At 35.4% G+C, this 25,578-nt stretch overlaps 1 protein-coding gene across 3 annotated transcripts; it reads left to right on the top strand.

The window, feature by feature from the left end:
• Positions 1–820: 820 nt before the first annotated feature.
• LOC110814234 (Transducin/WD40 repeat-like superfamily protein) lies at positions 821–24,686 on the top strand. Of its 3 annotated transcripts, none has more exons than XM_088209403.1 (20): positions 827–1,244; positions 1,439–1,657; positions 2,319–2,427; positions 2,569–2,934; positions 3,025–3,080; positions 3,559–3,805; positions 3,895–3,950; positions 4,105–4,354; positions 4,507–4,670; positions 4,773–4,912; positions 4,985–5,086; positions 5,381–5,519; positions 5,741–5,827; positions 6,084–6,245; positions 7,330–7,671; positions 11,390–11,568; positions 11,661–11,773; positions 23,172–23,419; positions 23,745–23,960; positions 24,100–24,686. In XM_088209403.1, the coding sequence occupies exons 1-20, from the start codon at positions 1,200–1,202 to the stop codon at positions 24,445–24,447; spliced, it is 3,588 nt and encodes a 1,195-aa protein (XP_088065529.1). In that variant the 5' UTR covers positions 827–1,199; the 3' UTR covers positions 24,448–24,686. The 3 variants fall into 3 exon arrangements, with proteins under 3 accessions (XP_088065531.1, XP_088065529.1, XP_088065530.1); XM_088209404.1 differs by lacking the exon at positions 827–1,244 and adding an exon at positions 1,910–1,974 and having other exon boundaries at positions 1,525–1,657; XM_088209405.1 differs by lacking the exons at positions 23,172–23,419; positions 23,745–23,960; positions 24,100–24,686 and adding an exon at positions 12,994–19,441 and having other exon boundaries at positions 821–1,244.
• The last annotated feature ends 892 nt before the right edge of the window (positions 24,687–25,578 follow it).

The following is a 25,578-nucleotide window of genomic DNA, read 5'->3' as shown; positions in this document are numbered from 1 at the left end:
ATTATTGCTAATAAAATCTTGCATTATAATCTCTTTTTATACTTATAATAGTAGCTGCAACATTAATATATTTTTCCTAACTTGTTATGCGAGTAAAAGAATAAAAAAATTCAAGTAAACTATTGATTTTAGTAATTCTAATATTCTACAGGCTGATCAAGTTATATAGTTTATGATAGCTAGTGTACATTACTATAAATATGATAAAAAGTCATATTGGATATTTATTTTTCTTGGGATCATCAAAAGAACAAATATTTTGAACTAGTTTATCATTTTTAAAGATATAAAATATGGACAAAGTATAGACTCGTATTTCATTGCATAAATTTTTTTTTTAATGATATAAAATATAGATAAAGCATAGACTCGTATTTCATTGCACAAAAAAAAAAATTCAATGAAAATCGGTACTTTATTATGTACCTTGTTCAAAGATTAATGCATTTCTTGCTCATCATTTGAGTGGAGCCTGTGCTTAATAGAAACCAACAGCTATCATGTTGTTCTTCTCATTCTATTCTTTGATTTATTCTTAAAGAGTTTGATCAAACAACAAACCTAAAAGTTTCTCATGCTTAATAGTAATTTCAAGAGTCTGAACAATGTCAACCAACAAATTACTTTTATAAGACACATTGAGATTTCTCTAATGTATTTTAGAGAATTTTATGTCATTAATAAGTATTTACAGTCAATATGTGATGTTGATTAAAAATGAGTTAATTTTGAATATTTATTTATAAATATTTTAAAAGTGCATAAGCTTGTAGTAGCAAAAAAAATAAAATAAATTAAGGGCTTAAAAAGTATCACAAGCCATTTTACTATTTAAATCCTTTTTAAAATTTAAATGAATTAACTTCAAGCTTAATCTGCGCCCTGTGATTAATCTGGTCAACGTCGTCAAATCTTGAAGTATCCAATACTAACGCACGCACGACTCAGTGAGTGGACCCCGTTTCTCGACAAATCACAAATCGATAAAGCAGGTGAAGTTTTGTTCCCAGCTTCCCGCCCCTCCCTTCTCTCTCCATTTGAAAATGTTAACAGCTTTGCCCCTAAAAGCCTAACGGCTCATAGCGTTTAAATGATTTTGATCTCTCTGATTAAGTATAGATTTAGGTCCAATCCACCAATCCCTTCAATCGCGAGCTTTTCATCTTTTGTTAGAATTTTTTTGGGGGGCTCAAATCAATATGAAACCAAACCGTAAAATCAAGAAACTCGAATCGCACTCGAAGGTTGGTCCTCTAGAATTTTGGGTTATTCTCTACATTCAAGTGATTACTGAGATTTAAAAATCGTGTGTTACTTTCAATTTAAAAATTTTGCAGCTGGTTTTGGAGGGAGTGACTGAATTTTGAGTATTTATCTAATTCAATTGATTAGTGAGATTTAAACATCGCGTATTAGTTTCAATTTGAAATTTTTGCAGCTGGTTTTGGAGGAAGTTATCGGACTGACCACGAAGAATGCCAGTGGATTGGCCTCGAGTATTTGCAGCACAAAATGCGTCTACGTGGCGGGCTGTGTGGTGGTCGTTTACGATGTGGATGATTACACTCAATCACACCTCACGGTCTCCCATCGGACGCCTAAGCCCCTTAGCTGCGTTACTGTATCGCAGGATGGGCGTTTTGTAGCAGCTGGAGAGGTACATTTTCGTTTTCTTTTATAGTTACTGCTTTCTCGTAAGTTTTAGAATTCCTTTTGCCTTTTCTAGTGATTTATTTGTTTTCTCTCATTTGGGTTTTTATTTCGACATGGATGTAATGTATGGGAATCATCTCCGAAGATTAAGCTGATGCCAAATGTACCATCATTTTGTAATATCTAACAGTGTTTGATTTAAAATGGTTGTTGACTACCGTTTCTTTTCGTTTGGCTATAAATTTCCCAAATTTAGGTTGGTTACTGTCTCCTGGTTGGCCCTAGTTTATCTGGATGCTCTAGTTCATGGATCTCTTGAAGGTGCAATTTGTTACGTATAAGCTACTTCATTCTCATGCAATTTTCAGTGGATATGTTTAGGGACTCAGATGAGAGTCGACTTGTTGACTTGGTGAAGAATCTGGAGAGAATTGTGTTTTATTTGGTTAGAAGGATTTATTTGCTGCTATTATTAAGAACACAATCTAAATAAGAGATTGAGTCTATTTTCTATATCTTTAGGGATCCCTATGCCAAGAAAAGGAGAACTATGAATGGGAAAATTAACTAAAAAGAAAGACTTATGCTAAAAAATAACTATGTAATAAATATATTTATTCTATGTTATGGCAATACTAATGTGCATTTTTAACTTGGTTTTACAGTCAGGGAATCAACCTGCAGTCTTAGTGTGGGACTACACAACTTTGAGCTTTATATCTGAGCTGAAAGGCCATCTATTTGGAGTTGAATGCATATGCTTCTCTCCTGATGGTAAGTTGCGTTCGTCAGTTATTATTGCTCACCATATATGTATTTGTCTTTTGTATGTTGTCATTCACCTCTCTCTGAAAATTTACGTCTTCCTGCTTTATGCTTTGTTTTTGAACTACCTAACTCTTATTTAATTTTAAGGTGGACATTTGGTCTCTGTTGGAGGATATATTTATCTTTGGGATTGGAGGAATGGGACGCTGATTACAAAACTCAAGGCAAGTTCTTCTTGTTCTACTGTTACATCTGTGAGTTTCTCATCAGATGCCAAATTCATTGTTACTGCTGGAAAGAAACACTTGAAGTTCTGGACAATTGGAACATCTCCAAGGAGCAGATCAAGTAAAGAGTCGGGATCACTAACAATACATGGAAAGCCTGTTGACCTTGGACTTCAGAAAGGAAGCTCTTTCGTATCAGTCACGTCTTCCTTCTGGACTAATTCTAACATTGTAAATAATGGACAAGCTGGCGAATTTTTTCCTATATATGCACTGACTTATGCAGGTTGGAGTTCTCTTGCAAGCTAAGATGTTAAGTTCATTGGAGCCTTTGAAGTCCGATCAATGAGTCCCATTCTATTCATTTTAATTACAGGTGTTTTATGTCTCATACATTCTGGGCCATCAGTTAGAAATTCTGTGGATTTGAAGGTATGCCTTGACTTGATTGTTCATTGTTTATTTTAGATGTTAGCTAGCTGACTTGTCTTATAAAGTGGAACTTTAACTGAGGCTCCAGCAGGAAAAATGGGCTGATGGAGACATCTCTTTGTCCATGATATAAACATTATAGATTCCCTATAGTCCAATTTGATTTGCTATGCTGAAAGTTGAGCTTGTGCAGAAACTCATAAGTCAATGGTTTCCCTATGGTTGAGTTGGGTTATAAAATGGTTGTAGGAATTTTGGTTTCTTGTTGTGACTTCTAGAATTTTTTTTTCTTCTTTAAATAAAAACTTACCTGAAACAGAAGGGATTTGGTATATGAACAGGGCAGAAAAAAAGTCATAGAAATCTACTTTTGAAAGAAATTCACATATAATGATCCAGTTGTCTAAATTGCAATCAATTATGCAGCTTAATATTTTTTATAGTGATTATGTGTTATGACATGTAGAATTGTTTCTAGGTGGAAAAGGGTTTTGCTCTATCTGCATCAGAAAAACTACTTGCTTGTGCATGCAGTAAAGGACTAGTACAGCTCTTTAGTGTTGATAGCTTAAAATATGCTGGAAGCATACTGTATTCAGAAGCCAAAAAAATCAATATGGAGAATGAACTTATTTGCCATGATGGAGTTAGTAAAAACGATTTTCAACCTGCATCCACTCTTCCTGATGCAGTTGCTTGTCAGTTCTCAACAACAGAAAAGCTTGGTGAGTGTATAATTCTCTAGACTGTCTCGAAATTTGGATTTTACCATTTATTTCTTACTGGAAAAGGGTAATATCTTTCTGCTTTGCAGTGGTTGTTTATGGAGATCATAGTCTCTATGTATGGAACATCAGTGATTTGAATAAGGTGCTTACTTCATAAATTTTTGTTGGTCATTTTTTGTACGTTGTATTGCATTTCCTTTTCAAGAAAAATAGGGACAAGTTCTTGCTCGTGTTCTACTTTCTGTCTTTTTATCCCTTTTTTTGGAGCTTAAGCAAATGTTTCTGTACCTCTCCAGGTTACCAGGTCCTATGTGCTACTCTCACATTCTGGGTGCATATGGGATATCAAGAATCTTTGCTGTGAAAACCTGCATGATCCATCTTCTGCATGTGTAGCCAGGGGCTGTTCTGGTGGGGTTTCCTTTGCAACATGCTCAGCTGATGGTACTATCAGATTGTGGGATCTCGCCTTGCAACCTGATTCATTAGACGTTCATGTGGACTATAATCCTTTGAACAGTCAAACAGTGGGCACTGCACATTTAGGTAAGTCACTTTCTGTTAGGCATTTGATTTTGAAATGTACACATGGACATGCTGGAAGTTTGATATCCTTTTCCATAATTGTAGACTAGATTCTTATTTATCATAATTTATTATCTAACTTGGTGATTCTCTTTTCCTATCTCCTACTTCAGTAAGTGCTGGAATTTTTGAACGCGATACTTTGGAGACAAGTATTAGCAGTCTAGGCTTCCGGTCATTGGCTGTTAGCCAGGATGGAAAATATCTGGCTGCTGGTGATTGCAAGGGGAATCTGCACATCTATGACCTACATACATCTGATTACACTTGTCTAAATGTAAATTCTAGGAATCTACATTGATGGTTGAATATATATGGGCATAAATTATGGCTTTTTTTGCTCTCCTGACATTGATGACAATATATGATACTGTGGCAGGAGACTCATGATGCTGAGATCCTCTCTTTGAGCTTCAGGTTGTCAAGCACAAAGGATGCTGATTCTGAAGAAATTGATTGCAATTACTTCCTTGCTTCTGGTGGACGGGATCGAGTAATCCACCTTTATGATGTGCAGAGGTTTTCTACTAAATTTTTGGCGTGCTCTTAGTTTGTTGAATGTGGACACTAAATAACTTCTCTTTGTATAAGGAATTTTGATCTTGTGGAGACTATTGATGATCATTCTGCTGCTGTCACTTCGGTGAAACTTGCCTGCAATGGCTATAAGATTCTCAGTTGCAGTGCTGATAGGTATGCTTCTGTAACTTCAGATTTTATTGAAATGATGCTTATCAACTTAAGAATTTTATTAGTGATACATACGTCATCAGTTTGCATCCTCTTGCAAAAGCATTCTTTAATTATGGTTATCCTTTCCAATGAGTAAGAAAATAATTGGCATGGTGGTTCTAGGTTTCTTGAAGTTCAAATTTTGCCTTTCTAATCTTATTAGGCTTCAATTACTTGTAGTAGTCACGTGAAACTATCACTTGCCATCTAGTTTGAGACTACCGGCAGCTAAAGTTATTATTTTTTTCCCCGCAGATCCTTGGTGTTTCGTGGCGTTGCTGTAACACAGGATGGATATAAGATTTCACGTCATCATCATCAAGTGGCGTCTCATGGAACTGTCTACGACATGGCTGTAGATCCAACGATGGAGATTGTTGTTACTGTTGGTCAGGTGTACTTCTCTGGTAGTTATTAAGGAATCAAAGGACCATTTTAAAGTGATAGTTCAACATGACCCCCTTAGCCAATTGAAAGTTAAACCAATTTGTAGTCGTCGTTTGTACATGATATCGATTCTTTATAGCTGCTATTTTCTAAAATTAGAAAATGTGCTAACCTCTTGTGGTGTTATTACTAGAAATTTATTGGTGATTTTTTGTATTATACTTGTAGGATAAAAAGGTAAACATATTTGACATAGCTTCTGGAAGGCTTATTAGATCACTAAAGCAAGATAAAGACTTTGGAGAACCAATAAAGGTAAGTTGAACCAATTGACTTGTCCTTGTAGTCCTTTTCTAACACGATATTAATAGTTATTTCTCTCTGTGCATTGTACAAGTAAAAAACTTTTAGAACTCTAGTAGTGATATCAATTGGAAACTTGGTTTCTCTATTCCACTCTTTAGATAAAAAGGTAAGCATGTTTGAAATGGCTTTTGGAAAGCTTATTAGATCATTCAATCAACATAGGCATTGCAACGTTTTAATGTTGAAAATGAATCATGTTTTACAGGTTATTATGGATCCTAGTGGCTGTTATCTGATTTGCTCATATTCCACCAAGTCAATCTGCATGTATGACTTTTTTAGCGGAGAGATTGTCGCTCAAGCCATGGGGCATGGTGAAGTGGTGACCGGCCTCATTTTCTTGCCTGACTGCGAGCATGTTGTTTCTGTAAGTTCCCATTCTGAAACTTGCATATTATAGTATGCTTGTGTCTACATTTGGCTTTTCAACTGTATTAAGTGTTACCTGGTTATGTCTTTACTCTTGGCATCTATGGGCACTCAAATTGATTCAATACATCGTCAATTCAATTTTTAAAATGTTGTATAGAAATCATAGTAAGTTAAATAATTACCATTATTTCTAATTGAAGAAAATTCTGTTACATCGTAATGATTGATTTTATTTTTTTTGGTATAAAGAACTGCAATCCATAACACAAACAAAAATATGTGGAGGCAAACAAATCTCTGTGAGGAAAAAATACAGTACAAGAATAAAAGGTAGCGTGCATTGAGAATAAGATTACTCCAACAAAGTTTGGGAATTTTCATATAAATCAATAGACCGCAAGGGATTTAATTAACTCTCGAATTTTTTGTGCAACAACATCATTCTAACATGGCTGTGTTCTGTGTAGGCAAGAATGGACTGATCACCCCACATTGAGTATGAAAGTTACTGAACATTTTGAGCAATATCCTTTAGCATGTTCACTTTGAAAAATATGCAGATATATGACTTGAGTTTTAGAATTGAATGTGAAAAAACATATGAAATAGTTTTGAACCATTCTTGGAAAGTTATCAACAAAAATAATGGAAACCTAACTTAGGAACATGACTAAGACCCTAAACAATTGAATGAGCTAACTCAAACGGGTGCCTAACTTGTTTATTTGCTATGGAACAAAAGGAAGACACTGATGTTTTTCCATCAGATACCACTCATACTAAGGAGAAATTTCTTCGATTTCTCTTTAAGGGTGATGTCATTTGGATGTTCTTACGTTCTTTAGAACTATCATAATAAAATTAGAATACGGAAAGTAATCTTCTTAGAAGTTGTAGATAAACTTCAATAAAGAGGAGGCTTTAGCAGTTAATCCCTGTTCTTCCAGTTTGTACTCAATCTTTTTGTACTTAATGCAAATAATTTAATTAATAGGTTACAAATAAATATGATAACTGAACTACAAAACTATGCAACTACTGAAATAGTATTTCGTGTCTCATATTGTTGATGTATTCAGGCAGGAGGTGATGGTTGTATCTTCGTATGGAAAGTGCCTGCTCGTGTGTCTTCTAAGATACTGCAGAAGGTCAGGGAAAATTGTCATACAGTGTCACCAAGAGCCTTGGTCCGACCTGTGGCTTTTAAACAAATTGTGAATTTTGAAGAAGAAGATCAGCCAAGAGATTTATCACAACTAGAGTACACCAATCATATAGAGAAAAAAGAGCATTCTCATTGGGAAAGCTCATGCACTACCGCTTCATTTAAGTTTAGCGTCTCTAGACTCCCAAAGTGGGCACAAGATAAAGTGACAGCATATGATATCGTTCCCATAAAACTAGATTGCATTTCTTCCCAGGTATTTTCTCATATTTCATTTTCATGTTTCATAATATCACTTTCCTTTATGTTTTATTTTGTAAATCTGTGCACGCTACTGCTAAGATTCTTGCACTAAAATTTTTTTCCATCAAACTAATTTTGTTTGATATCTTAGGTTTTAGTAGATGCTCATTGTCATACATTTATTCGTTTAGATATTAGGAATATATTGGATTGCACCATCGTTTGTTCATTTCATTATTATTTTTTAAAAAAATAAAAATTGTATAGTATTGATATGAAGTTCATTTCATTAATATAATAGGTTGAAACACAATAATCCTTCTCATAGAATTGAATCATATCAAGATAACGTTTTGGTGCATATTTAGAATAGATTAAATGGAACTAGATAGAATTGAACAGAACAAGACATTTTAAAGTTGTTAAGAAACCCTTCAATTTTCTTTTTTAGCATTTAGGAAATTAGTTTCATAAAAATATAGATATTGGTTAGAGAATCCCATTGATATTAAAATTTGAATTGATTTCTCGTAATAGTCTCTTTTTCTTTTTCTCATTATAACAACTATAGATATTGTTAAGATTGTGAGCATGTATTTTATTAAATATCACAACCCTATATATATGTTTTCTAGAATAGAACAGAAATAGATAATTAATTACGTATGATATATTTTACCCTAATGTCCTTTAATCTAATTTACACATATAGTACACTCTCCTTAAGTCTCTCTCTCAAGTTTGGGATTAGATATTGTTCATTCACAACTTGCCAATATTATCTTAGAATATTGGACTACTCATGTCTTTAGTTAATACATCTGCTAGTTATGAGCTGGTAAACATGTATGAAGTACATATTAGATGCTATCGAGTTTTTCTTTAATAAAGCTTTGGTCGGCCTCAATATGTTTAGTCTAGTTATGTTGTATCGAATTGTATAAAATATATATGACCAATTTATTGTCACTATATAGGTGGATAGAGTTCTCTCTATTGATTTTCGGATCTTTTAATTTTTTTTTATTTATAGTAGTTCACATATCCCTTGGGGTATTGTTGGAAATTCTCATTCAGAACTTGATCTTGCAACTATATTTTGTTTTTTACTCTTCTATGTAATCACGTTACTCCAAATAAGATACAATAACCTACCATAGATCTTTTATCCACTATTGACCTTGTGTAATTTGCATCCACATAGACTTCTAGAAATACCTGTCACTCTTTCTAAATAAGATCTCTTTTTTAGGTGACCCTTTTAAATAATGCAGCATTTTGTAAGTTGCCTATTAGTGCACTTATTTAAATTGTACATGAACTGATTTTATAACATTTACTGCGTAAGCAATATCTAGTCTCATGTTGGATAGTTATATGAATCTTACAACCAATTTATGATACATCTCTTTATTTATTAGTGTATCTTCTTCTAACGCTCCCAATTTATGAACGGAATCAATAGAAGTACTAGCTGTTTTATATACTAGCTTGTCAGTATCCCTTAATTGGTTATAAATATGTTTCTGCTGGAAGAGGAAAATTCCAGAATTTGAGTTGGCGACTTCAATTCTAAGGAAATACTTCAAATTATCTAATTCATTAGTTTGGAACTATTTTGCTAGACATTACTTGAGCACCAATTTTTCTTGTTTATCATCTTCTATTACAATAACGTTATTAGCATATATTTAGAGAGCTTTAATGCATATGTTTATTTTTAATATATAACAAATTCAGTCTCTCCAAATTCTAGAATAATAGCTATTTATATACCCATGTACATATTCCTTCTCATGTACAAGAAATTCAGTTTCTAAGTTGCACCAAGAGTCATATGCTTAGGATGCACGATTTGGACAGAACAAATGTAGGTCTAATTACATAAGTCCTTATACAGTTAAATGTTTTTTCATGGCTAATGCAAAATCATGTCATTTTAAATTATCAAATTATTTAAATTATAAAAGGAAATATATTAATTGATTGAAGTAGATTATAATTAATGTAAATCATTAGCATCTGAAAAATAATTTGAAATAATTTCAATTGTTCAACCATCTCTCTTTTACCATCAAACATATAATTTTTTGTCCAGTCAGTTCCGTAATTTTGTTACACCAAACAATACCTAAAATGTATACTAATTCCACTGTGCTGTTTAATTTGCAATTGGGAATGGTTCTTTCTTTCCCTACTATTCAATCTCCTTGAATAGTTTATGGACTTGAATAAGCTATAAAGAGTCCATCTTCCCCAACACCATGGTGAAAGGAAGAGATAAAACATAAAAGGTTAGGAGGAGAGATCCAATTAACACTTTAAACATAAAACAACCTAGTCTATAGACTCCTGATCACATCAAAATGAAAACAACAAAAGAAAAAATATATGAGACTCATCATTCCAATAGTGCTCCACACACATCTGGGGACAGACCACAACAGGGCCTGGAAGCTTATAGCAGATTTCAGTTAAATCCGCAAAGAATTTGCAAGCTAGAAAACACTTCAAAACTCCAAATTTCAAAGCCTACAGTCAGTGACAGAGTAAATATGTAGAGGCCCAATTCAGTTAACCAAGGAAAGCATGTCGATAGTTTCCCCGTTACTAAGATTTCTAAGAAAGAATTGATTCCAAGATATGTGACCTTTTGAATGGGCAATGGAAATAGATAAAAAGGTGCAGCAAGAAAGGAATAAATGATAGAGACCTTGAGAACAAGTAGCTTAAGAGAGTTATATTTCAAAAAAGGTAGCTGAAGAGAGATGACCTATGCAAGTGTCCTAAAACAAGATGCTTTCCTTTACTGGATAAGGGTGTGAAAGGATAATAAAGATATCAAATAGTTTTCTAGGGGCTCCAATGAGATATAGTGCTTTTGGCTTTAGTATTCATTTTGATGCAACATGTATTTCTTCTTCTTCCTTTCTTTTTTTTTTGAAATAAGCAATCTGTATTTCTTATTAATCATCCTAAACTACAGTGTGAGGCTTGGCAGGAAAATGTCATAACCATTCAGTCAATGCAGGCAAGGTTTCACACATTAAGTTACCAAACCCATTTATCTATTCTTTTTGGGAAGACAACAACCTCCAATCTGACTAAATGATCACTCAAAATCTCACCCGATCTTGGAAACACAAGAAATTTCTAACCACTTTCTTAATTTTCTTAACACACTCTTGAGGGGATCTTAAACAAGGAAGGATAATAAAAGAGAATAGTGGAAAAATACATTGGAATAAGAGTAACCCTATTATGAGAGAAACAAAGCACTATCTAAAATACAAGGCAGGTTTAAAGACCCAACAAATCTCTAGATTCCATGAAGAAATCAAGCAAGATGCTGCTAAAATAGAATGCCTATTTATATGATGGCCTAAGCCAAAATTTCACGATTAACAGAGGTAGTAAGCCCTCTAACAATGATCAGGGTTCAACTATGATATCTTGCATGTATAATCTCTTATGTGAATATTTCTTCCAATTCCACTTCATTTTTCCATCACCATGTCCATCAATAGCCTTAACTCCCTGCAACACCACCACATTACCATTTTCATCAGTGGCCTTAAACTCCCTCGGCCATCAAACTAGTATCTCATGCATGTTAATTTGTATTGAAAAGTAATTTGATCATTCTTTTTTCTGTAGTTAGAATAATATTTATGGTATAAAATTATCTAAAAAGTTCTTAATATGTCCAAAATCTTATTGCAAACATGTAGCAAGAAGACCTGAAAATTTCCTCGCCTTCGGATGATGATGATGGAGGTTATGCTTCCGTATACCACGAAATTCGAACTCCCAATAGCTATGCTAGAGGCAGCAAGTCAAGCCTCCATAATTTGTCTCAAAGTTCTGCTGATACAAACAAAAGCCAAACTTCAGCATTTTCAGATGTTAGGTAAGTATATGGTAGTTTTGTCACTGATTATGCTTTACACATGGCAGTGCTTCCATTACTTCAAACACTCATGGTTTGATGCATACTGACAGCATTGAGATGAACAATCGTTGGCTTTTTGTTTATACTGTGTGTGCGGATCTAGATTCTCCTGAGGTGCAGAGTTTAAACGATGTGAAGAGAACATCATTATCATCAAATCTGTGTAAGTACAATATCTCTGTGTTTTTGTTTGTTAGGACTCATCTGTAGCAAATTGCTTTTTAGTTTCTTATGTTGAATAATCTCAACAGTAGCACAGATGATGAAAGTGGTTATAAATGTGAAGATGCCATAATTATCATCAAATCTTTGTAAGGACAATATTTCTGTGTTTTTGCTTGCTAGGACTCATTTGTAGCAAATTGGTTTTGAGTTTCTTATGTTGAAGGATCTCAATAATAGTATAGATGATGATAATGGTATAATGGTTATAGATGCTCAAAAATACTTATCTTTTCCATTTTAAAGGTTCTCTAACCTCTTGAATAATAATGATGACTGTCTAGTATGCTATAAAATGCATTAGCATCTAAGAAAAGCATAGAGGAAAACATGTTTCTTTGTTATACTTTGCCAATGGAGTTGTTTCTGGTTGGTTTACATGTTCTAATGCCATAATTTGAGCTGTATGCATAAGATTCTCGACTTTGTAATAGTTTTTCACATACTACAGAAATAAGAAGTTACCAGATCCATTCTCTACAGTGCATCAGGTCTTAGTTATGTTGGAAAATGATTTAATTTAAGTGATAACAGTGCTTCCCAATCGTTGGTATTTTGTAGATACAGAATCAACATCTACATGCATGTATACATGTTAATATCGGGCACGCACATATGTTAATATCATGTAGCTGTACGTATCGTTAAAAGGTCAAATACATGCATATGTATCTTGGAAAGGTATACATGCATCATTAATTATTGGTGTATGTACCATGAGGAGGTCATGTACATTATCACTAATTGTCATACTGCTATTTGTGTATTTGATTATCGATCTCGCCTATATATAAGGCTAACTGAAAGTAAAGTTGTGTGAACAGAACAATTTAAGGAATCTAAATACTCTCTAAACTTGGGTATCGATTGTTAGATTGAAAAACATGTAGTTCCTATCTGTTAGTGTAGAAATGGTAAGGGAATGGAAGTGAACCCAGTTAAGTTGAATGTTGGAGAGAGAGTTGCTAAATCCCTTGGACAACTAGAAGCTCTAACTATCTTCAAGAAGTGACATTGTGCCTTAGCTTTTTTTTTTATTGCTTTTGTTATGGTTTTTCTCACATTTTGAAGATATGTCTATTCCTATTACAAGTCTTGGTACTCTTAGATTAAGTCCTTGAAATCTATTCACTCTGATGGTCAACACTTCGCTTTTAACAGATGGGAATTTCTTTTGAAGCAACTGAAGCTACTTGTTTATGTTCTAACTGGTTTTTGCCCAAGAATTTCTTTTAAGTCCTGGTGCCACTTTTATAAAAATTAAGTTACTATTGCAAGTCACTCTGATGGTCAACACTTCGCTTATAACAAATGGGAATTCTTTTTGAAGCAACTGAAGCTACTTGTTTATGTTCTAACTAGTCCTTGCCCAAGAATTTCTTTTAAATCCTGGTGCCACTTTTATAAAAATTAAGTTATTGTGGCTGTACAGAGATGGAATGATGATGAATATAATTCTAATTGGTCAATAAAAATATATTGAAATGCTGTTTCTGTTTTCTTTTTTCTTAGTTTAGCCAATCTATCATGAAAAAGAAAAAAGGGTAAAGTAACCTTGTGTTGATTGTTCTCTAAATGGAACTTTTTTTCTTCCGCATGTAGAAAAGGAATAAATAAATTAATCAAATTTCGGGAGGCTTCGTGAAGTGCTTCTTTAGGAGTAAAACTTCCATTTGTCTAGATTTCTAGAAAAAGTATCTATTGTTTTTCATTCCTAGTCTCATAAAAATGAATACTATGATTCGCATTTTGAACAGGCATGAATACAGCATCGATAAGATAACTTCCGTCTTGAAAATTATTTGGCGTTTTTATACCATATCCTCGATTTGTAATTGAATACGCAAATCAATTGGCTCCGTTAGGCTAGTTATATGCTGTGTATTATCGACGCTTTCCTTAGAGGGCGGTAAAACGATATCTTGAGCAATTACATAGTTAAAATGTTCTTAGGACTTTTTAGAGATTGTTTATGTTGCTGAATAATCTATTTTAATCAAGTTCAAGATCAAGAGAAGATTTCTTATTAACATATTCTACTAGAATGAAGATGGACGAAAGTTATCATGTCAATGCAATAACATCAAAGTTGTCCTCATTTTGTTGTGATTAATGCACTAATCTGATGCACAGTATTGAGGATTCCCAATACTCAACCACACTGCTTGAAAGTTGAAATGAAAAAACTAAATGTGTTATAGCAAGGATGTGTTATAGCAACAGTAACCAAGTATAAATTGGTTGAAGGTGATGCCAATCAGAGGGGTTTTGGTGGCATGGTTGTAACAATATAGATAATCTTCAACTTAAGCATGTTTATAGGTAATTCTTCATTTTCTAAGGTTCTTACTAAAGATACTATGTAAGCATTTGGACTATACTTTACATCAAACTATTCCAATTTTCAATCAAAGTTGGCAGTTAAAGACAATAGAATTTGGACTTTGCTCATCTTGACAACAGATGCAAAAGTCTTTTGATAGTCTATTCTGTAACGGTCTCGAAAATTAAAAGGAAACGTATATATAAAAAATTCTAAGTACGGAAGCGAAATAAAATATTATGATTAACATCTCTTACACAATAACCAAAACGTATTAAACGTATGAAAGAATAAGCTAACTAAAATAAATACTAGAAATAAATACTATAAGGAAAACTATAAAATCTTTAGGCATCTATTCGCTGTCTTCCTACGAAACGGGTTCGGGAATCAGGTCCTCCTGATCTGAAATTGTTAAGTAAGGAATGAGGTATACTAACTCATTAAAGATGTCACACTATCTCACTATCACAGAAGTAAAGGTTGGTAGAAAATAAAAACGACCAATTGAGTATAATTTATAACAAATTCATTTATCAATAATAAAACCCTTTACTGTCCACTTATCTCGGTGAGATTCATGAAAACAACTTATGAAAATAATAACATTATAATATCATGAAATTATACGTACTCTGTAACATAACACATGTTATACCTTTAATATTTCAATCATCAGACAACAAATTTCCTCTTTTACTAGTCTACCAGTATCCATGGGATCTATAGGGGTCCCTGCTACACGTGAACCATTCACCTTAATAACTTAACTCCAAGGCCGTCCCCATGCCCCGTCCGATATAGGCACCAAAATCATAAACCTCAATACTCCGTCCGATATGAGGGTGAGGCGGGCCGTCCCCATACCCCGTCCGATATGAGTGCCAAAATATTTAAAGTCTCCATACTCCGTCCGGTATGAGAGATAACGTTCCTGGTAGGGTTCCCTATGGATCCGGTTCGTCCACCATCTTCCAGAATATCTAGTGAGGCTGTCAATTTATCCACTTATTAATTCACATACATTTTCTATTCTTTTCTTAGTTTTCTGTTTCTCTCATAATCATGAATATTTAAACCAGTAACGAGCATCCAACAATGCAGACATATCATCGGATTCACAAGATCAAGCCATAATGAAATAAACAGTGATTCATGCATTCAAAATCATAGAATAAATAAATCAGATACTATAATGCATTTAAAATTGTGAAATAACTAAAACAACAACTGACCGAAAATATATCAGATCCGGTCTCCATTAGCAACCTTAATTAATTATACATATCTATTAATTCATAAAATACTATTTTATTATTTATTAAGCTTTAATACCGTAATAGGAAATAGGGTGAGAGATCCTTACTTGATTCGAAGTCTAAAATCAGTTTTTCACTGTGCTTACGGGCAGTCCCTAGACTCCATAAATTTTTTTTTCGGGAACTGCAACACACTTCCGGTACTTGTACATGTCCCCAAAAAACTCCAAATCAGACCCAGGGCCTCCTTGGCCAATTTTGGAACTCTAGCACGGCAGCTTCGCCGTGCTCCGACGACGGTGCTGCCGCCCACGGCGTGTAATAACTGAAAAAGGGGGACAGAAGAAAAAAGAAAAGAGAAAACCAGGGAAGGAAGAGAGCGGGAAGGAGGAAGGAAGAGAGGGAAGAAGGTTCCAGAAGAGAGAGAGGGGAGTCGGAGCAGAGAGGAGCAAGAAAGGAGAGAGAAGAGAGCCGTGGACGACGAACGGTGCGATCGGCAAGAGGAAGGAAAGTGGAAATGGAAGGTACGGTAAAAACTTTAGTTGTGTAGGTATTGGGTGAGTTGTGATGTTATTTGTAGGTTGCCGAGGCCAGGGAGTCCGTAGGTAGCTGGGCGGAGCTGAGAGGTGGAGTGTAGAGCGGAATGGCGGAGACATTCGCGGAGGAGGCCGTGAGAAGGAGAGGATGGCGTCATTGGGGCATACGGGAGATCTATGAGAGAGAGAGAGAGAAGGTTGTGTGCGGTGAGTATGAGCACCGAGGGAAGGTCACTGAGAGGAAGAGGGAGTGAGCAGTTTGGCATGTGTGGGAAAATCCGAGATGACGAAGGGAGTCGTGTGCAGGAGCGGGGGTGCGGAGAGAGTTGTGAGCGGAATGAGCAGGAGGAACGAATTCGGTGAGTGTCCAGTGAGAGGGGTGAGTGTGGGGAGTGTGACAGTGTGAGTTCGGACTGTTTGAAGGTGAGAGGGACGTGCGTGGTGAGTGGGACGGTGTGAGTTCGGACTGTGAGAGGGAGGGGACTATGGAATAGAAATTGACATGTATGAAAAGTTTCGGGTGAGGGAAGAGGCTTATGGAACCGTAGGGAGAGGTCGGTTTAGCGAGGGACAAGAACGTAGTTGCTAGAGATTGGGATGGCATAGGAGGGGACTATAGAGTATGGTTTAGGGCGAGAGAGTAGGGACGCGTTGGTAGGGGTATAACGGGAGTGTGGTGAGGGGAGATGGTTTGGTATAGTTACTATAAATTTAAAAGTTGGTGAGGGAACATCATCGGCGTGTGCGGGAAGTCTTGGTATGCGTGTGGCCTAATAAGGTCGAGAGATAGTGGAGGGAGCATGAGTCGCCGATGTTGGTAACGTGCGAGAACGGATTGTGTGTGTGTATGGCCTGTTGAGTCGAGGTGTGGACGGGTTGTGTGTGTGCGTGGCCTATTGGGGTCGAGGTGTGGACGGATGGTGTGTGCGTGGCGTATTGTGGTTGAGGTGTGGGGTAGTGAGCATGAGTCACCGATGTTGGTGACGTACGAGAACGGATTGTGTGTGTGTGTGTGGCCTATTGAGGTCGAGGCGTAGATGGGTTATGTGTGTGCGTGGCCTATTGGGGTCGAGGTGTAGATGGATGGTGTATGTGTGTGGCCTATTGTGGTCAGGGTGTGGAGTAGTGAGCATGAGTCACCGATGTTGGTGACGTGCGATAACGGATTATGTGTGTGTGTGTGGCCTATTGAGGTCGAGGTGTGGGCGGATTGTGTGTGTGTGTGGCTTATTGGGGCCGATGGGTGGACGGATTGTGTGTGTGCGTGGCCTATTAGGGTCGAGGTGTGGGGTAGTGAGCATGAGTCACCGATGTTGGTGTCGTGCGAGAACAGATTGTGTGTGTGTGGCCTATTGGGGTCGAGGTGTGGACGGATTGTGTGTGTGCGTGGCTTATTGGGGGCAAAGGGTGGACGGATTGTGTGTGTGCATGGCCTATTAGGGTCGAGGTATGGAGTAGTGAGCATGAGTCGTCGATGTTAGTGACGTGTGAGAACTGTATTGCGTGTGTGTGTGGCCTACTAGGGTCGAGGTGTGGACGGATTGGGTGTGTGTGTGGCCTATTGAGGTTGAGGTGTGGACGGATTGTGTGTGTGCATGGCCTATTGGGGTCGAGCTGTGGAGGAGTGAGCATGAGTTGCCGATGTTGGTGACGAACGAGAATGGTATTGTGTGTGTGAGTGGCCAATGGGGTCGAGAAGTAGAGATGTGAGTATGAGTCGCCGATGTTGGTGGCGTGTGGTAATGGTATTCGTGTGCGTGTGTGGCCTCTTGGGGTCGAGGTGGTGGATGTGAGCCGCCGATGTTGGTGACACGAGATGGTGGTGTGTGTGCGTGGGTAGCCTATTAGGGTGGAGTAGAGGAGAAGGGCATACGAGTAGTTGATATTGGTGATGAATGTGAACAGGGGTGCTTAGGGTGTGACTTTGGCTGGGGAGTCATGTGGGATAGGCACCCGAATAGTCTACCAGGGTAGGGGGGCTGGTGTTGTACTAGGGTAGGGTTGAGGCAGGAGGTAGGTGGTTTAGACAGGGTACTTATGGGGGTACTGGAGTTGCTGTTGCTGTATGTGTTATTGAATAGCTGGTCTTTCTGGGTAGGTAAATAACGGTTAGTTGTAGGGTAGTTCTAAAGCATGACTTGGGTAGTGTAAGAGAAATGCATATAGATATACTAACTGTCTTGTCACTGCACATTATACCTGCAACTTGGTTTTTATCGTATTGAGTTATGTGAACTCACTTTTTGTCGTTTTCCAGATGAAGTAGGGATGGAGCCGGTATCTGAGTTGCTGGGTACGGAACCTAGTCTTTAGCGCCATAGGGCCAGGGTCTCTTTATGGTGGGTTACCGCCTGTAAAAGTTTATATTAGTATGGATGTTGACTTGCTGGAAGGGTATGGTATGGGGTGTCATTGATGTATAGGTAGAACTACAAGTTTACCTTGAGTTAGAACAATGAACCGTGGACAAGTTTTATTTATGGGGAATGTTATTGGTATGAAATTGGCGTGTTGGGTAATAGAATTGTTGATCATATGCCATTTAAAAAAAAAAAAAAAGGGGGTTATACGGCGGCGATCTACTTCGGGTTGGCTGTTTTCGGCGAATTCAACCAAACTAGCACCAGTTTCAGCGAGGAAACACACGTAGGGCCCTCGGTGGGCCAAAAAATATAGAAAACCGAGACTTACCGATGGTGGAGTTCTTAGGAGCGGCGGCTCCTCCGGTGCGAGTCGCGATTTGACGTTTTGCTCCGGTCAACCTGTAGAGGAAAGGACGGTGGTCACAATAGTGTAAAAATTACATCGAACGGGAATTGGGAAGAGCCTTATCGGAGGCAAAAATTGAAGAAACCTGCAGCGGTGCCGCTAGACTTCGGCGGCATTTTCCTGTCAATTGGCAGGTGATTTGGCTCCGATTTGGCCACAGGTGGGTTTAGCATCAAAATCCGAGCCAAGGGGAGAAATTTTACCTCGTTTGGCGACTGAAAAGTGCTCCGGTGCGGCGGCGGGTGGCGGCAGTCGGTTCCTCCAGTGGCTGGGCTGTCTTCTCCGGCGAGGGCTCTGGCGGCTAGGGTTTGGGGTTGGGTGTGGATGAGATTATTTATAACATTTTCTTTTTAATCTGAGCCGTCAATCACGATTTAATCTGAACCGTCCGATCGCGATTAAATTAGAAATGAATCTGGACCGTCCATCACGATGTGATCTGGGTCGTCCGTGCGTGATTCAATCTGAGCTGTCCGCATGCATGCAATCTGGGCCGTTCGTGCGCGCGGGAACGGATCTCAGCCGTCCGATCGTGCGCACGCGGATCGCCCACGTGGCTCCGTTCCACGTGGCCTCCCGTATCAGCGTCTCTGTCACGCGGCGTGTCTTGGTTGGCCCGGGCTACTGACGTGGCATAATTTTTCTAAATTGCGTTTTGATCCCCGGTTTCCGATTTTCTTTTCAAAAATATCCCCAAAATCTGAATTTTTACCCATTTTTCCTAAAATTATTTTCAATTAAACCTCAAAAATAATTGTACCCATTTTTATCATTATTATTATTTTTATTTCTATTTAATTAAATTAAACTAAATTAAAACCATATATTATTACTTAAATAATCATTTATTTCATTTAAAATTTACAAAAATTAAAAATAATATTCATAAAAATAATAATAAAATTTTTGGGTGTTACATATTCCATAAATCTAGATATATTTTGATGGGGAACGCGAGATCAATAGTATAATCCAAAACTCCGCATATATATCAGTATCCAGAAACTCAAAACTCTAAGTAAATCCTTCCTACTTGACTCACACTCAACAGAGGAGTGAAAACTAAGATAACAGGAATAAATAAATTAATTAGAACGCCACAAATAAAACTTTGATAAATTAAAATTAATTTAACAAAAAGATTGATGAAAACGTCATAAGTTATTTTGATAAGTAAACACTATTTCCCAATCAACAAGAAAATTGAAAAAAACTTTACTAGTTGATATTAAAATTTTGTAATTTTATTATTCTCAAAACTTCAATTATTACAAGTAAGAATTGATGACCTATTTATAGTGTCGGCAATGTGAATAATAAAGAAAATAATTTTCTAATTTAATAAAAAAATTATGTAGAAAATTAAATCTATAATAAAATAAAAAAACTAGCAAAATTAAGAGAATTACAACTAAAATAGAATAGATATGATCTCCTTTTGTAGAAACCTTATTAAATATTGAGTATCTATTAAATTAAAAAATATTTTTTGAAGATCTTTCAACTTAAAGAAAATTTCTTGAAAATCTTTTAATTTAAAGAAGATTTTCTTATTCTTAGGAAAGTAATCCGTCCATAATCTTATGATAAATGCTTAAAATCAATTCATGATCTCCCTTGATTTTCCTCATATGTGAATATGTTTTTTTAGAAAGATATGATCTTGATATTGAAACTTGAACAAATATGATCTTGATTCTCCCTTGATGGATGTTTAAAATTCCTTAGTCAACTTTTTGCTACTTGAGAAAAATATGGAGAAGAAAAAGAAACTTACCTTCAAGAGAGATTTTTCTCTCTTGAGTGGGAAAAAGTCTCTCATGGGGGGGGGGGGGGGGGGAGATTTCCCATGGACTTTTAACTTCTTTAGGGGTTATTTCCTTTCTTGACTTGGTTGGTTGCTTGAATAGTTCAAGTCATCCATGCTCACATCATATCCTCTAGCAACCAGTCTTGACTTTGTAGCTCTCTATTGTACCATTAGCTTTGTACTTCATGGTTGATACCCATTTGCATCTCATAGGTCTATTTTAGTAGGTCCATTGTTTTCCATGTTCGGTTTTTTGTTGTAAGGAATTCATATCAAGTAAAATACTATATTAGTTAGAGTTCTAATAGTATAATTATATTCTATAATTAGATTCCAACTAGAATAAGAATAATAACTATATATATTTTTTAAATATAAATACAAGAAATAAAAAATAAAATTAGAAGTATATTTTCTCTAAAAATTTCATTTTTTTTTCAGTTTTTGCATTTCAACTTCATAATATTTTTTTATTTTTTATAAATGATGCCTTAAATAATATGTTAGGAATACACTTTGTATTTAAGCTCATAAAAAACCTCTTGTGGGATGTGAATACTTGTCAAATAATACAAAATTTGAGACTGGACAAAATAGGTATTTGGTATATTATTTGGTTTTGTTTTGAATTATAATAGTTATATTATCATAAAATGCAAAGGATTATCATAAGTTAGTTCATTTTCAGAATTTGACTCTAACATTTGGACATGTTTCGATTTAGGATTCAGATTCTTCCTTGTTGAGTACACCTGAGATAATCTTAAGTCATGTATGGTAACTGGTGCTGGTTTATTCTCTGGGTCTTTGGAGGTAGGTCATCTTTTGGGTTGTAAGATAACTAGGAGAATGTTTTGCTCGTTATGGTGTTGATGATATAGAGGGTAAGGTAAGTTCATTGTCTACTTGTAAGGTAACTGAGAAGGGTTATTTGCTAGTGAAGAGGTGTTGATGATGTATAGGGTAAGAGTAAGCTTTAATACTATGTAGAAGAATAAAATTGTGTGTTTATTATTGAATAATGAGACCCTATATATACATATTCTTGAGTATAAGAAAAGAAAGCTTACAATCAATCATATACGAGTATTTTACTATTATATTTTTTACTCTAATTACTCGTATACACACTTTTCGACACTACCATCTCTATGAATTATATTCTCCTGTGTACACAGATGAGTTCTAAGTGTTTGAGGATAAATTCTTCTCTTAATAAGTCCACAAATGATTATTGACTTTAAGTTCAACGATGCTAACATAGTCTCTATAAACTATTATATTTTTGCACTATATCAAGATTTAAACTCAGAAGGGATATATTTATTTTTGCACATTTCTTCCTAAATTTCTGATAAATTATATATTAATTCAGATAAAGCGAGAGATTAATGAAAAATGATTTAACTTAAATAATAATAATGCATTATAACCTTTGATATTTTCTAGATATATGAATCAATGAATAGGTAAATGTATACGTATTAATATCATTTATGTGCATATATCCTTAAAAAGTCATGTATATGTGTGTATTATGGAAATGTTAAGTAGATCTATCGTATTAGTTGTTGGTGCACGTATCATGGAAAGGTCACATACATGCATCATTAATTTTCTTAATTGTTGGTGCATATATCATAGAAGTGTCACATTTATGCATCCTTAATTGTTACACTCATTCATTCATGTATTCTATCATCAACTTCAACTAGATATGAGACTAACTGAAAGTAAAATTATGGAAAAAAAAAAAAACAGTTAGTAAGCAATCTAAGTTCTTTCTAAATCTGAGCATCTAGATTGAGATTGAAATTGTAAAGGACAGGATCAAACAAAAGTAAGTTGAATCCGGAGTTGCTAAATCCATTGCATAGCAGGAGACTATGACTATAGTCAACAAGCAACATTGTGCCTTTTTAGCTGGTTTTGATGTTGTTTTTACTCTGGGTTTATAACAGGTTATTGAATCACTATTACATTTTGGTCCATATAGTTCATTGTCAAGATGAGCAAGAAATAATTGTCTTGCACATTAAGACTATTCCTGAAGCAGAAAGAAGTACCTTGCAGTCGTGGTCTGTTGAAAATATCTTGTATAACACAGATGGTCATCGAAAATTATAATTGTAAATTGACATAAACATTCTTGACAGCGTGGCTGAGATTAAAATCCATGTGGTTGGAAACATATCGAATCTCTTTTGTGTTTTTATTCTTTTTAACTAACTGCTTCAAAAGTTTAAGCGGATAAGAAATGATTCAATTTTTTAGTTATGCTCAATACGATCCTGCATGTTTGCGTTTACTAGGGTAAGAGCATAGATTAGACACAAACCTTTATATCCTAAAATTTAGTTAACAGTAACATACCCTAAAAGTTAATTGATGGAAATGGGATGACAATGATAATCAACTCTAAACCTTTGCCTAGTCGGTCATAGCTACTTACCTCTAAAAGCTTAAATTGATAGGAAAACACCTGATTTATTATTCATATTCTAACCATATGAAATTTCATTGTGATTAAATAGAAGTGCTAATTCATTATATAGTTATGAAGTAACTGCTTGCAGTACAAGACCCAGAAAAGGTACTAAGTTATTGTAAATGCTCTTTGATGTCTGGTGGCTATGCTACAGATGATGGGCAGGTGGCCACCTTGAACAAACTTGCTTATCCTGATAATAGTGGCTGTCAAAGCAAGAGCAAAGATCAGTTTGGCATGCAGGATTCATTTTCTCACAAGGCAGTTCTTGATCTGGAAGACCATTTGCAGACAGATCAAACTGAGATGGGAATAGATAAGGATATTAAGGCTGGTCAGATGAAATCTGAAGATAGTGACCTGTTTCACCAGTATTTTTATAGTCTATCAAGAAACAGTAAGGTTAGAAATCTTGTGAACTATACCTGTAAATTTGCTTGTCTTTTTCGTCTTATTTCTATAAAGAGCATCGAAGGGGGTGGGAAGGGCAGAGGGTGGTCAAAGTTAAAGAAGGATATTGGTAGTGCAAACATTGATATCTCTCAGATAAATTTACCTTCCCCCCCCCTCCCCAGCTTTGACATGATGAATAATGGTCTTGAGTCATGGTTATGAAAACTACAATGAGTTCTAAATCATGGTTCTATCTAGATCATCGGCTTCTGTTGATTGATTATCATATCAGAGTTTCTTGAATCTCATGCTAGTTTTTATTGTTTGTTCATAGGTAGAAAGAGTAAAATCATCATTAAGAAAAAGACTTTCTTCCCAGTATGTTGTTCGACGTGACTATCTTGGTGGCTGCAAGAGGCTTTTTGACACTCCTGTCAAAAAATTAACTGGTAACACATTAAAATGTATGGTAGAATCTGCCAACCATGTGAAACTTGAGAATCTGTCATATCAGAGTTCGAAGGAACAACAGACCATCATCAACAGCAGGGTTAGTAACATTACCAACTCAAAAAAGCTTGTAATACAAACTGGAATCGTTAGCATCATTTAAATAAACAATACTAGCATCCAAAACAATGTCCCGGGTCACCATATTCAAACATCTTGGTTTTCACATTTCCTTGCAGGGTGAGAAGAGCTTAAATGAGAATTTGCTTACATCATCTGACGTTGCCACACAAGCTGAATCAACTGAGTGCCATGTCAAAGGAAATCCATCAAACATCAGCCTAGTTGAAGCTCCAGGTCAGGGGGCATGTATTGGTGCATGCTTAAATGCGTTGCATGGTCTAGACACGGCAGCTGAAAATGTACTGCAGTTATTTTTAGAATTAGGACAAGTGGTTCCGAGGGCAGAATATGCGGAACTTGGGCCAGAGTTAAAGATTGAAGTAGCTCAGCTGCTTTCATCAATTGCAGGAAAAGTTAATGCAGTAGCAGATATGGTGAGACTTAGCAGTGATAATTCATGCTGAAGTTTCAGACCTACAACGAACTTCGTCAAAATTTTGTTTCAACAGGATTGTCGAATTGTGAAGAATGTTAGAGAAGGAATATATCTAGCGTCGTCTTTTCTTATTTTATCAGTTTCATATTCAATTATTTTTTCTTAGTTTTCTTACTTTTTCATAGGCATTCCTGTAAATACTTTTTTCCTTAGGCAAAACTTTTTCATAGTCTTTCCTTATATTATCAGCATAATTTTTCAGAGTTATTAAGCTCTCAATGCTTCTCATCTGGTTTTGTTTACCACTCACCACATACCTTCATTAGTCATCAAAAATGAAATAGAAAAGGAAAGAAGCTGTCTCGCTTGTCAGCATTTTACAAATTCCTTTCAATTTCAAAATATTTGCTTTGGGCTATTGTATTAGTCAGTGTTATTCTCTCCATTATTAAAGAAACAAGACCATTTCTTCTTTTTATATTAGTGTAAGATAAAGTATTCTTGAAAGTTTGTAATTAAATCTTTTTATCTCTTAGAATTTTTATTTATGATACTTAATTTATAATAATTAAATATATATATATAAGAGAATATTAGAAAGAATTTTAATATATAATTAAATACAAATCAGTATCATAAAAAGAAAAATAATTTTAATTATGAAAATCAACTATGATTTTACTTCATATGAAGATTTTTTTAAAGATACCAATATATATAAGACTTGAATTTTTATAAAAAAAAGTCAATGTCTTATTCTCCCCCTCAAATTGGTTCGAAGATGTTGAGCAAACCAAACTTGATATCTAATTTGTCCAAAATCTTCTTAGATAATGCATTGGTAAAAGTATATGCAGTTTGATGGGAAGGTTGAATCCGTCACAACAATAGTACTTATAACCCTATATTCTATTTAAAAGTGTTTATCAATTTCTATATGTTTAGTTCGATTATGATGAACTAGTTTTTTGTCAATTACTATGAATTAATTGTCATATAATACTTTAATAAATTTTGAAAAAAGAAACTCAACGTATCCAACACCCATCGTAGCCACATTTTTTCACATATATCATGTGTTGAAGTTATAAACTCAGCTTCACTACTACTCCTTGATATCACTAACTACTTATTACTTCTCTAAGTAATTAGATTTTTT

This window comes from Carica papaya, chromosome 8, assembly GCF_054855325.1.
Source record: "Carica papaya isolate Zhongbai chromosome 8, ASM5485532v1, whole genome shotgun sequence".
Taxonomy (NCBI): domain Eukaryota; kingdom Viridiplantae; phylum Streptophyta; class Magnoliopsida; order Brassicales; family Caricaceae; genus Carica; species Carica papaya.
The sequence above is the reverse complement of the archived record's forward strand: the minus strand, read 5'-3'. Positions and strand labels throughout refer to the sequence as shown.

Bases quoted from the DNA above. Each gene is read 5' to 3' on its own strand.
- LOC110814234 (XM_088209403.1), top strand. From the start codon at position 1,200: ATGAAACCAAACCGTAAAATCAAGAAACTCGAATCGCACTCGAAG. The intron at 6,246-7,329 runs GTAAGTTCCCAT...TGATGTATTCAG, and splicing joins ACTGCGAGCATGTTGTTTCT to GCAGGAGGTGATGGTTGTAT. The intron at 23,420-23,744 runs GTTAGAAATCTT...GTTTGTTCATAG, and splicing joins GTCTATCAAGAAACAGTAAG to GTAGAAAGAGTAAAATCATC.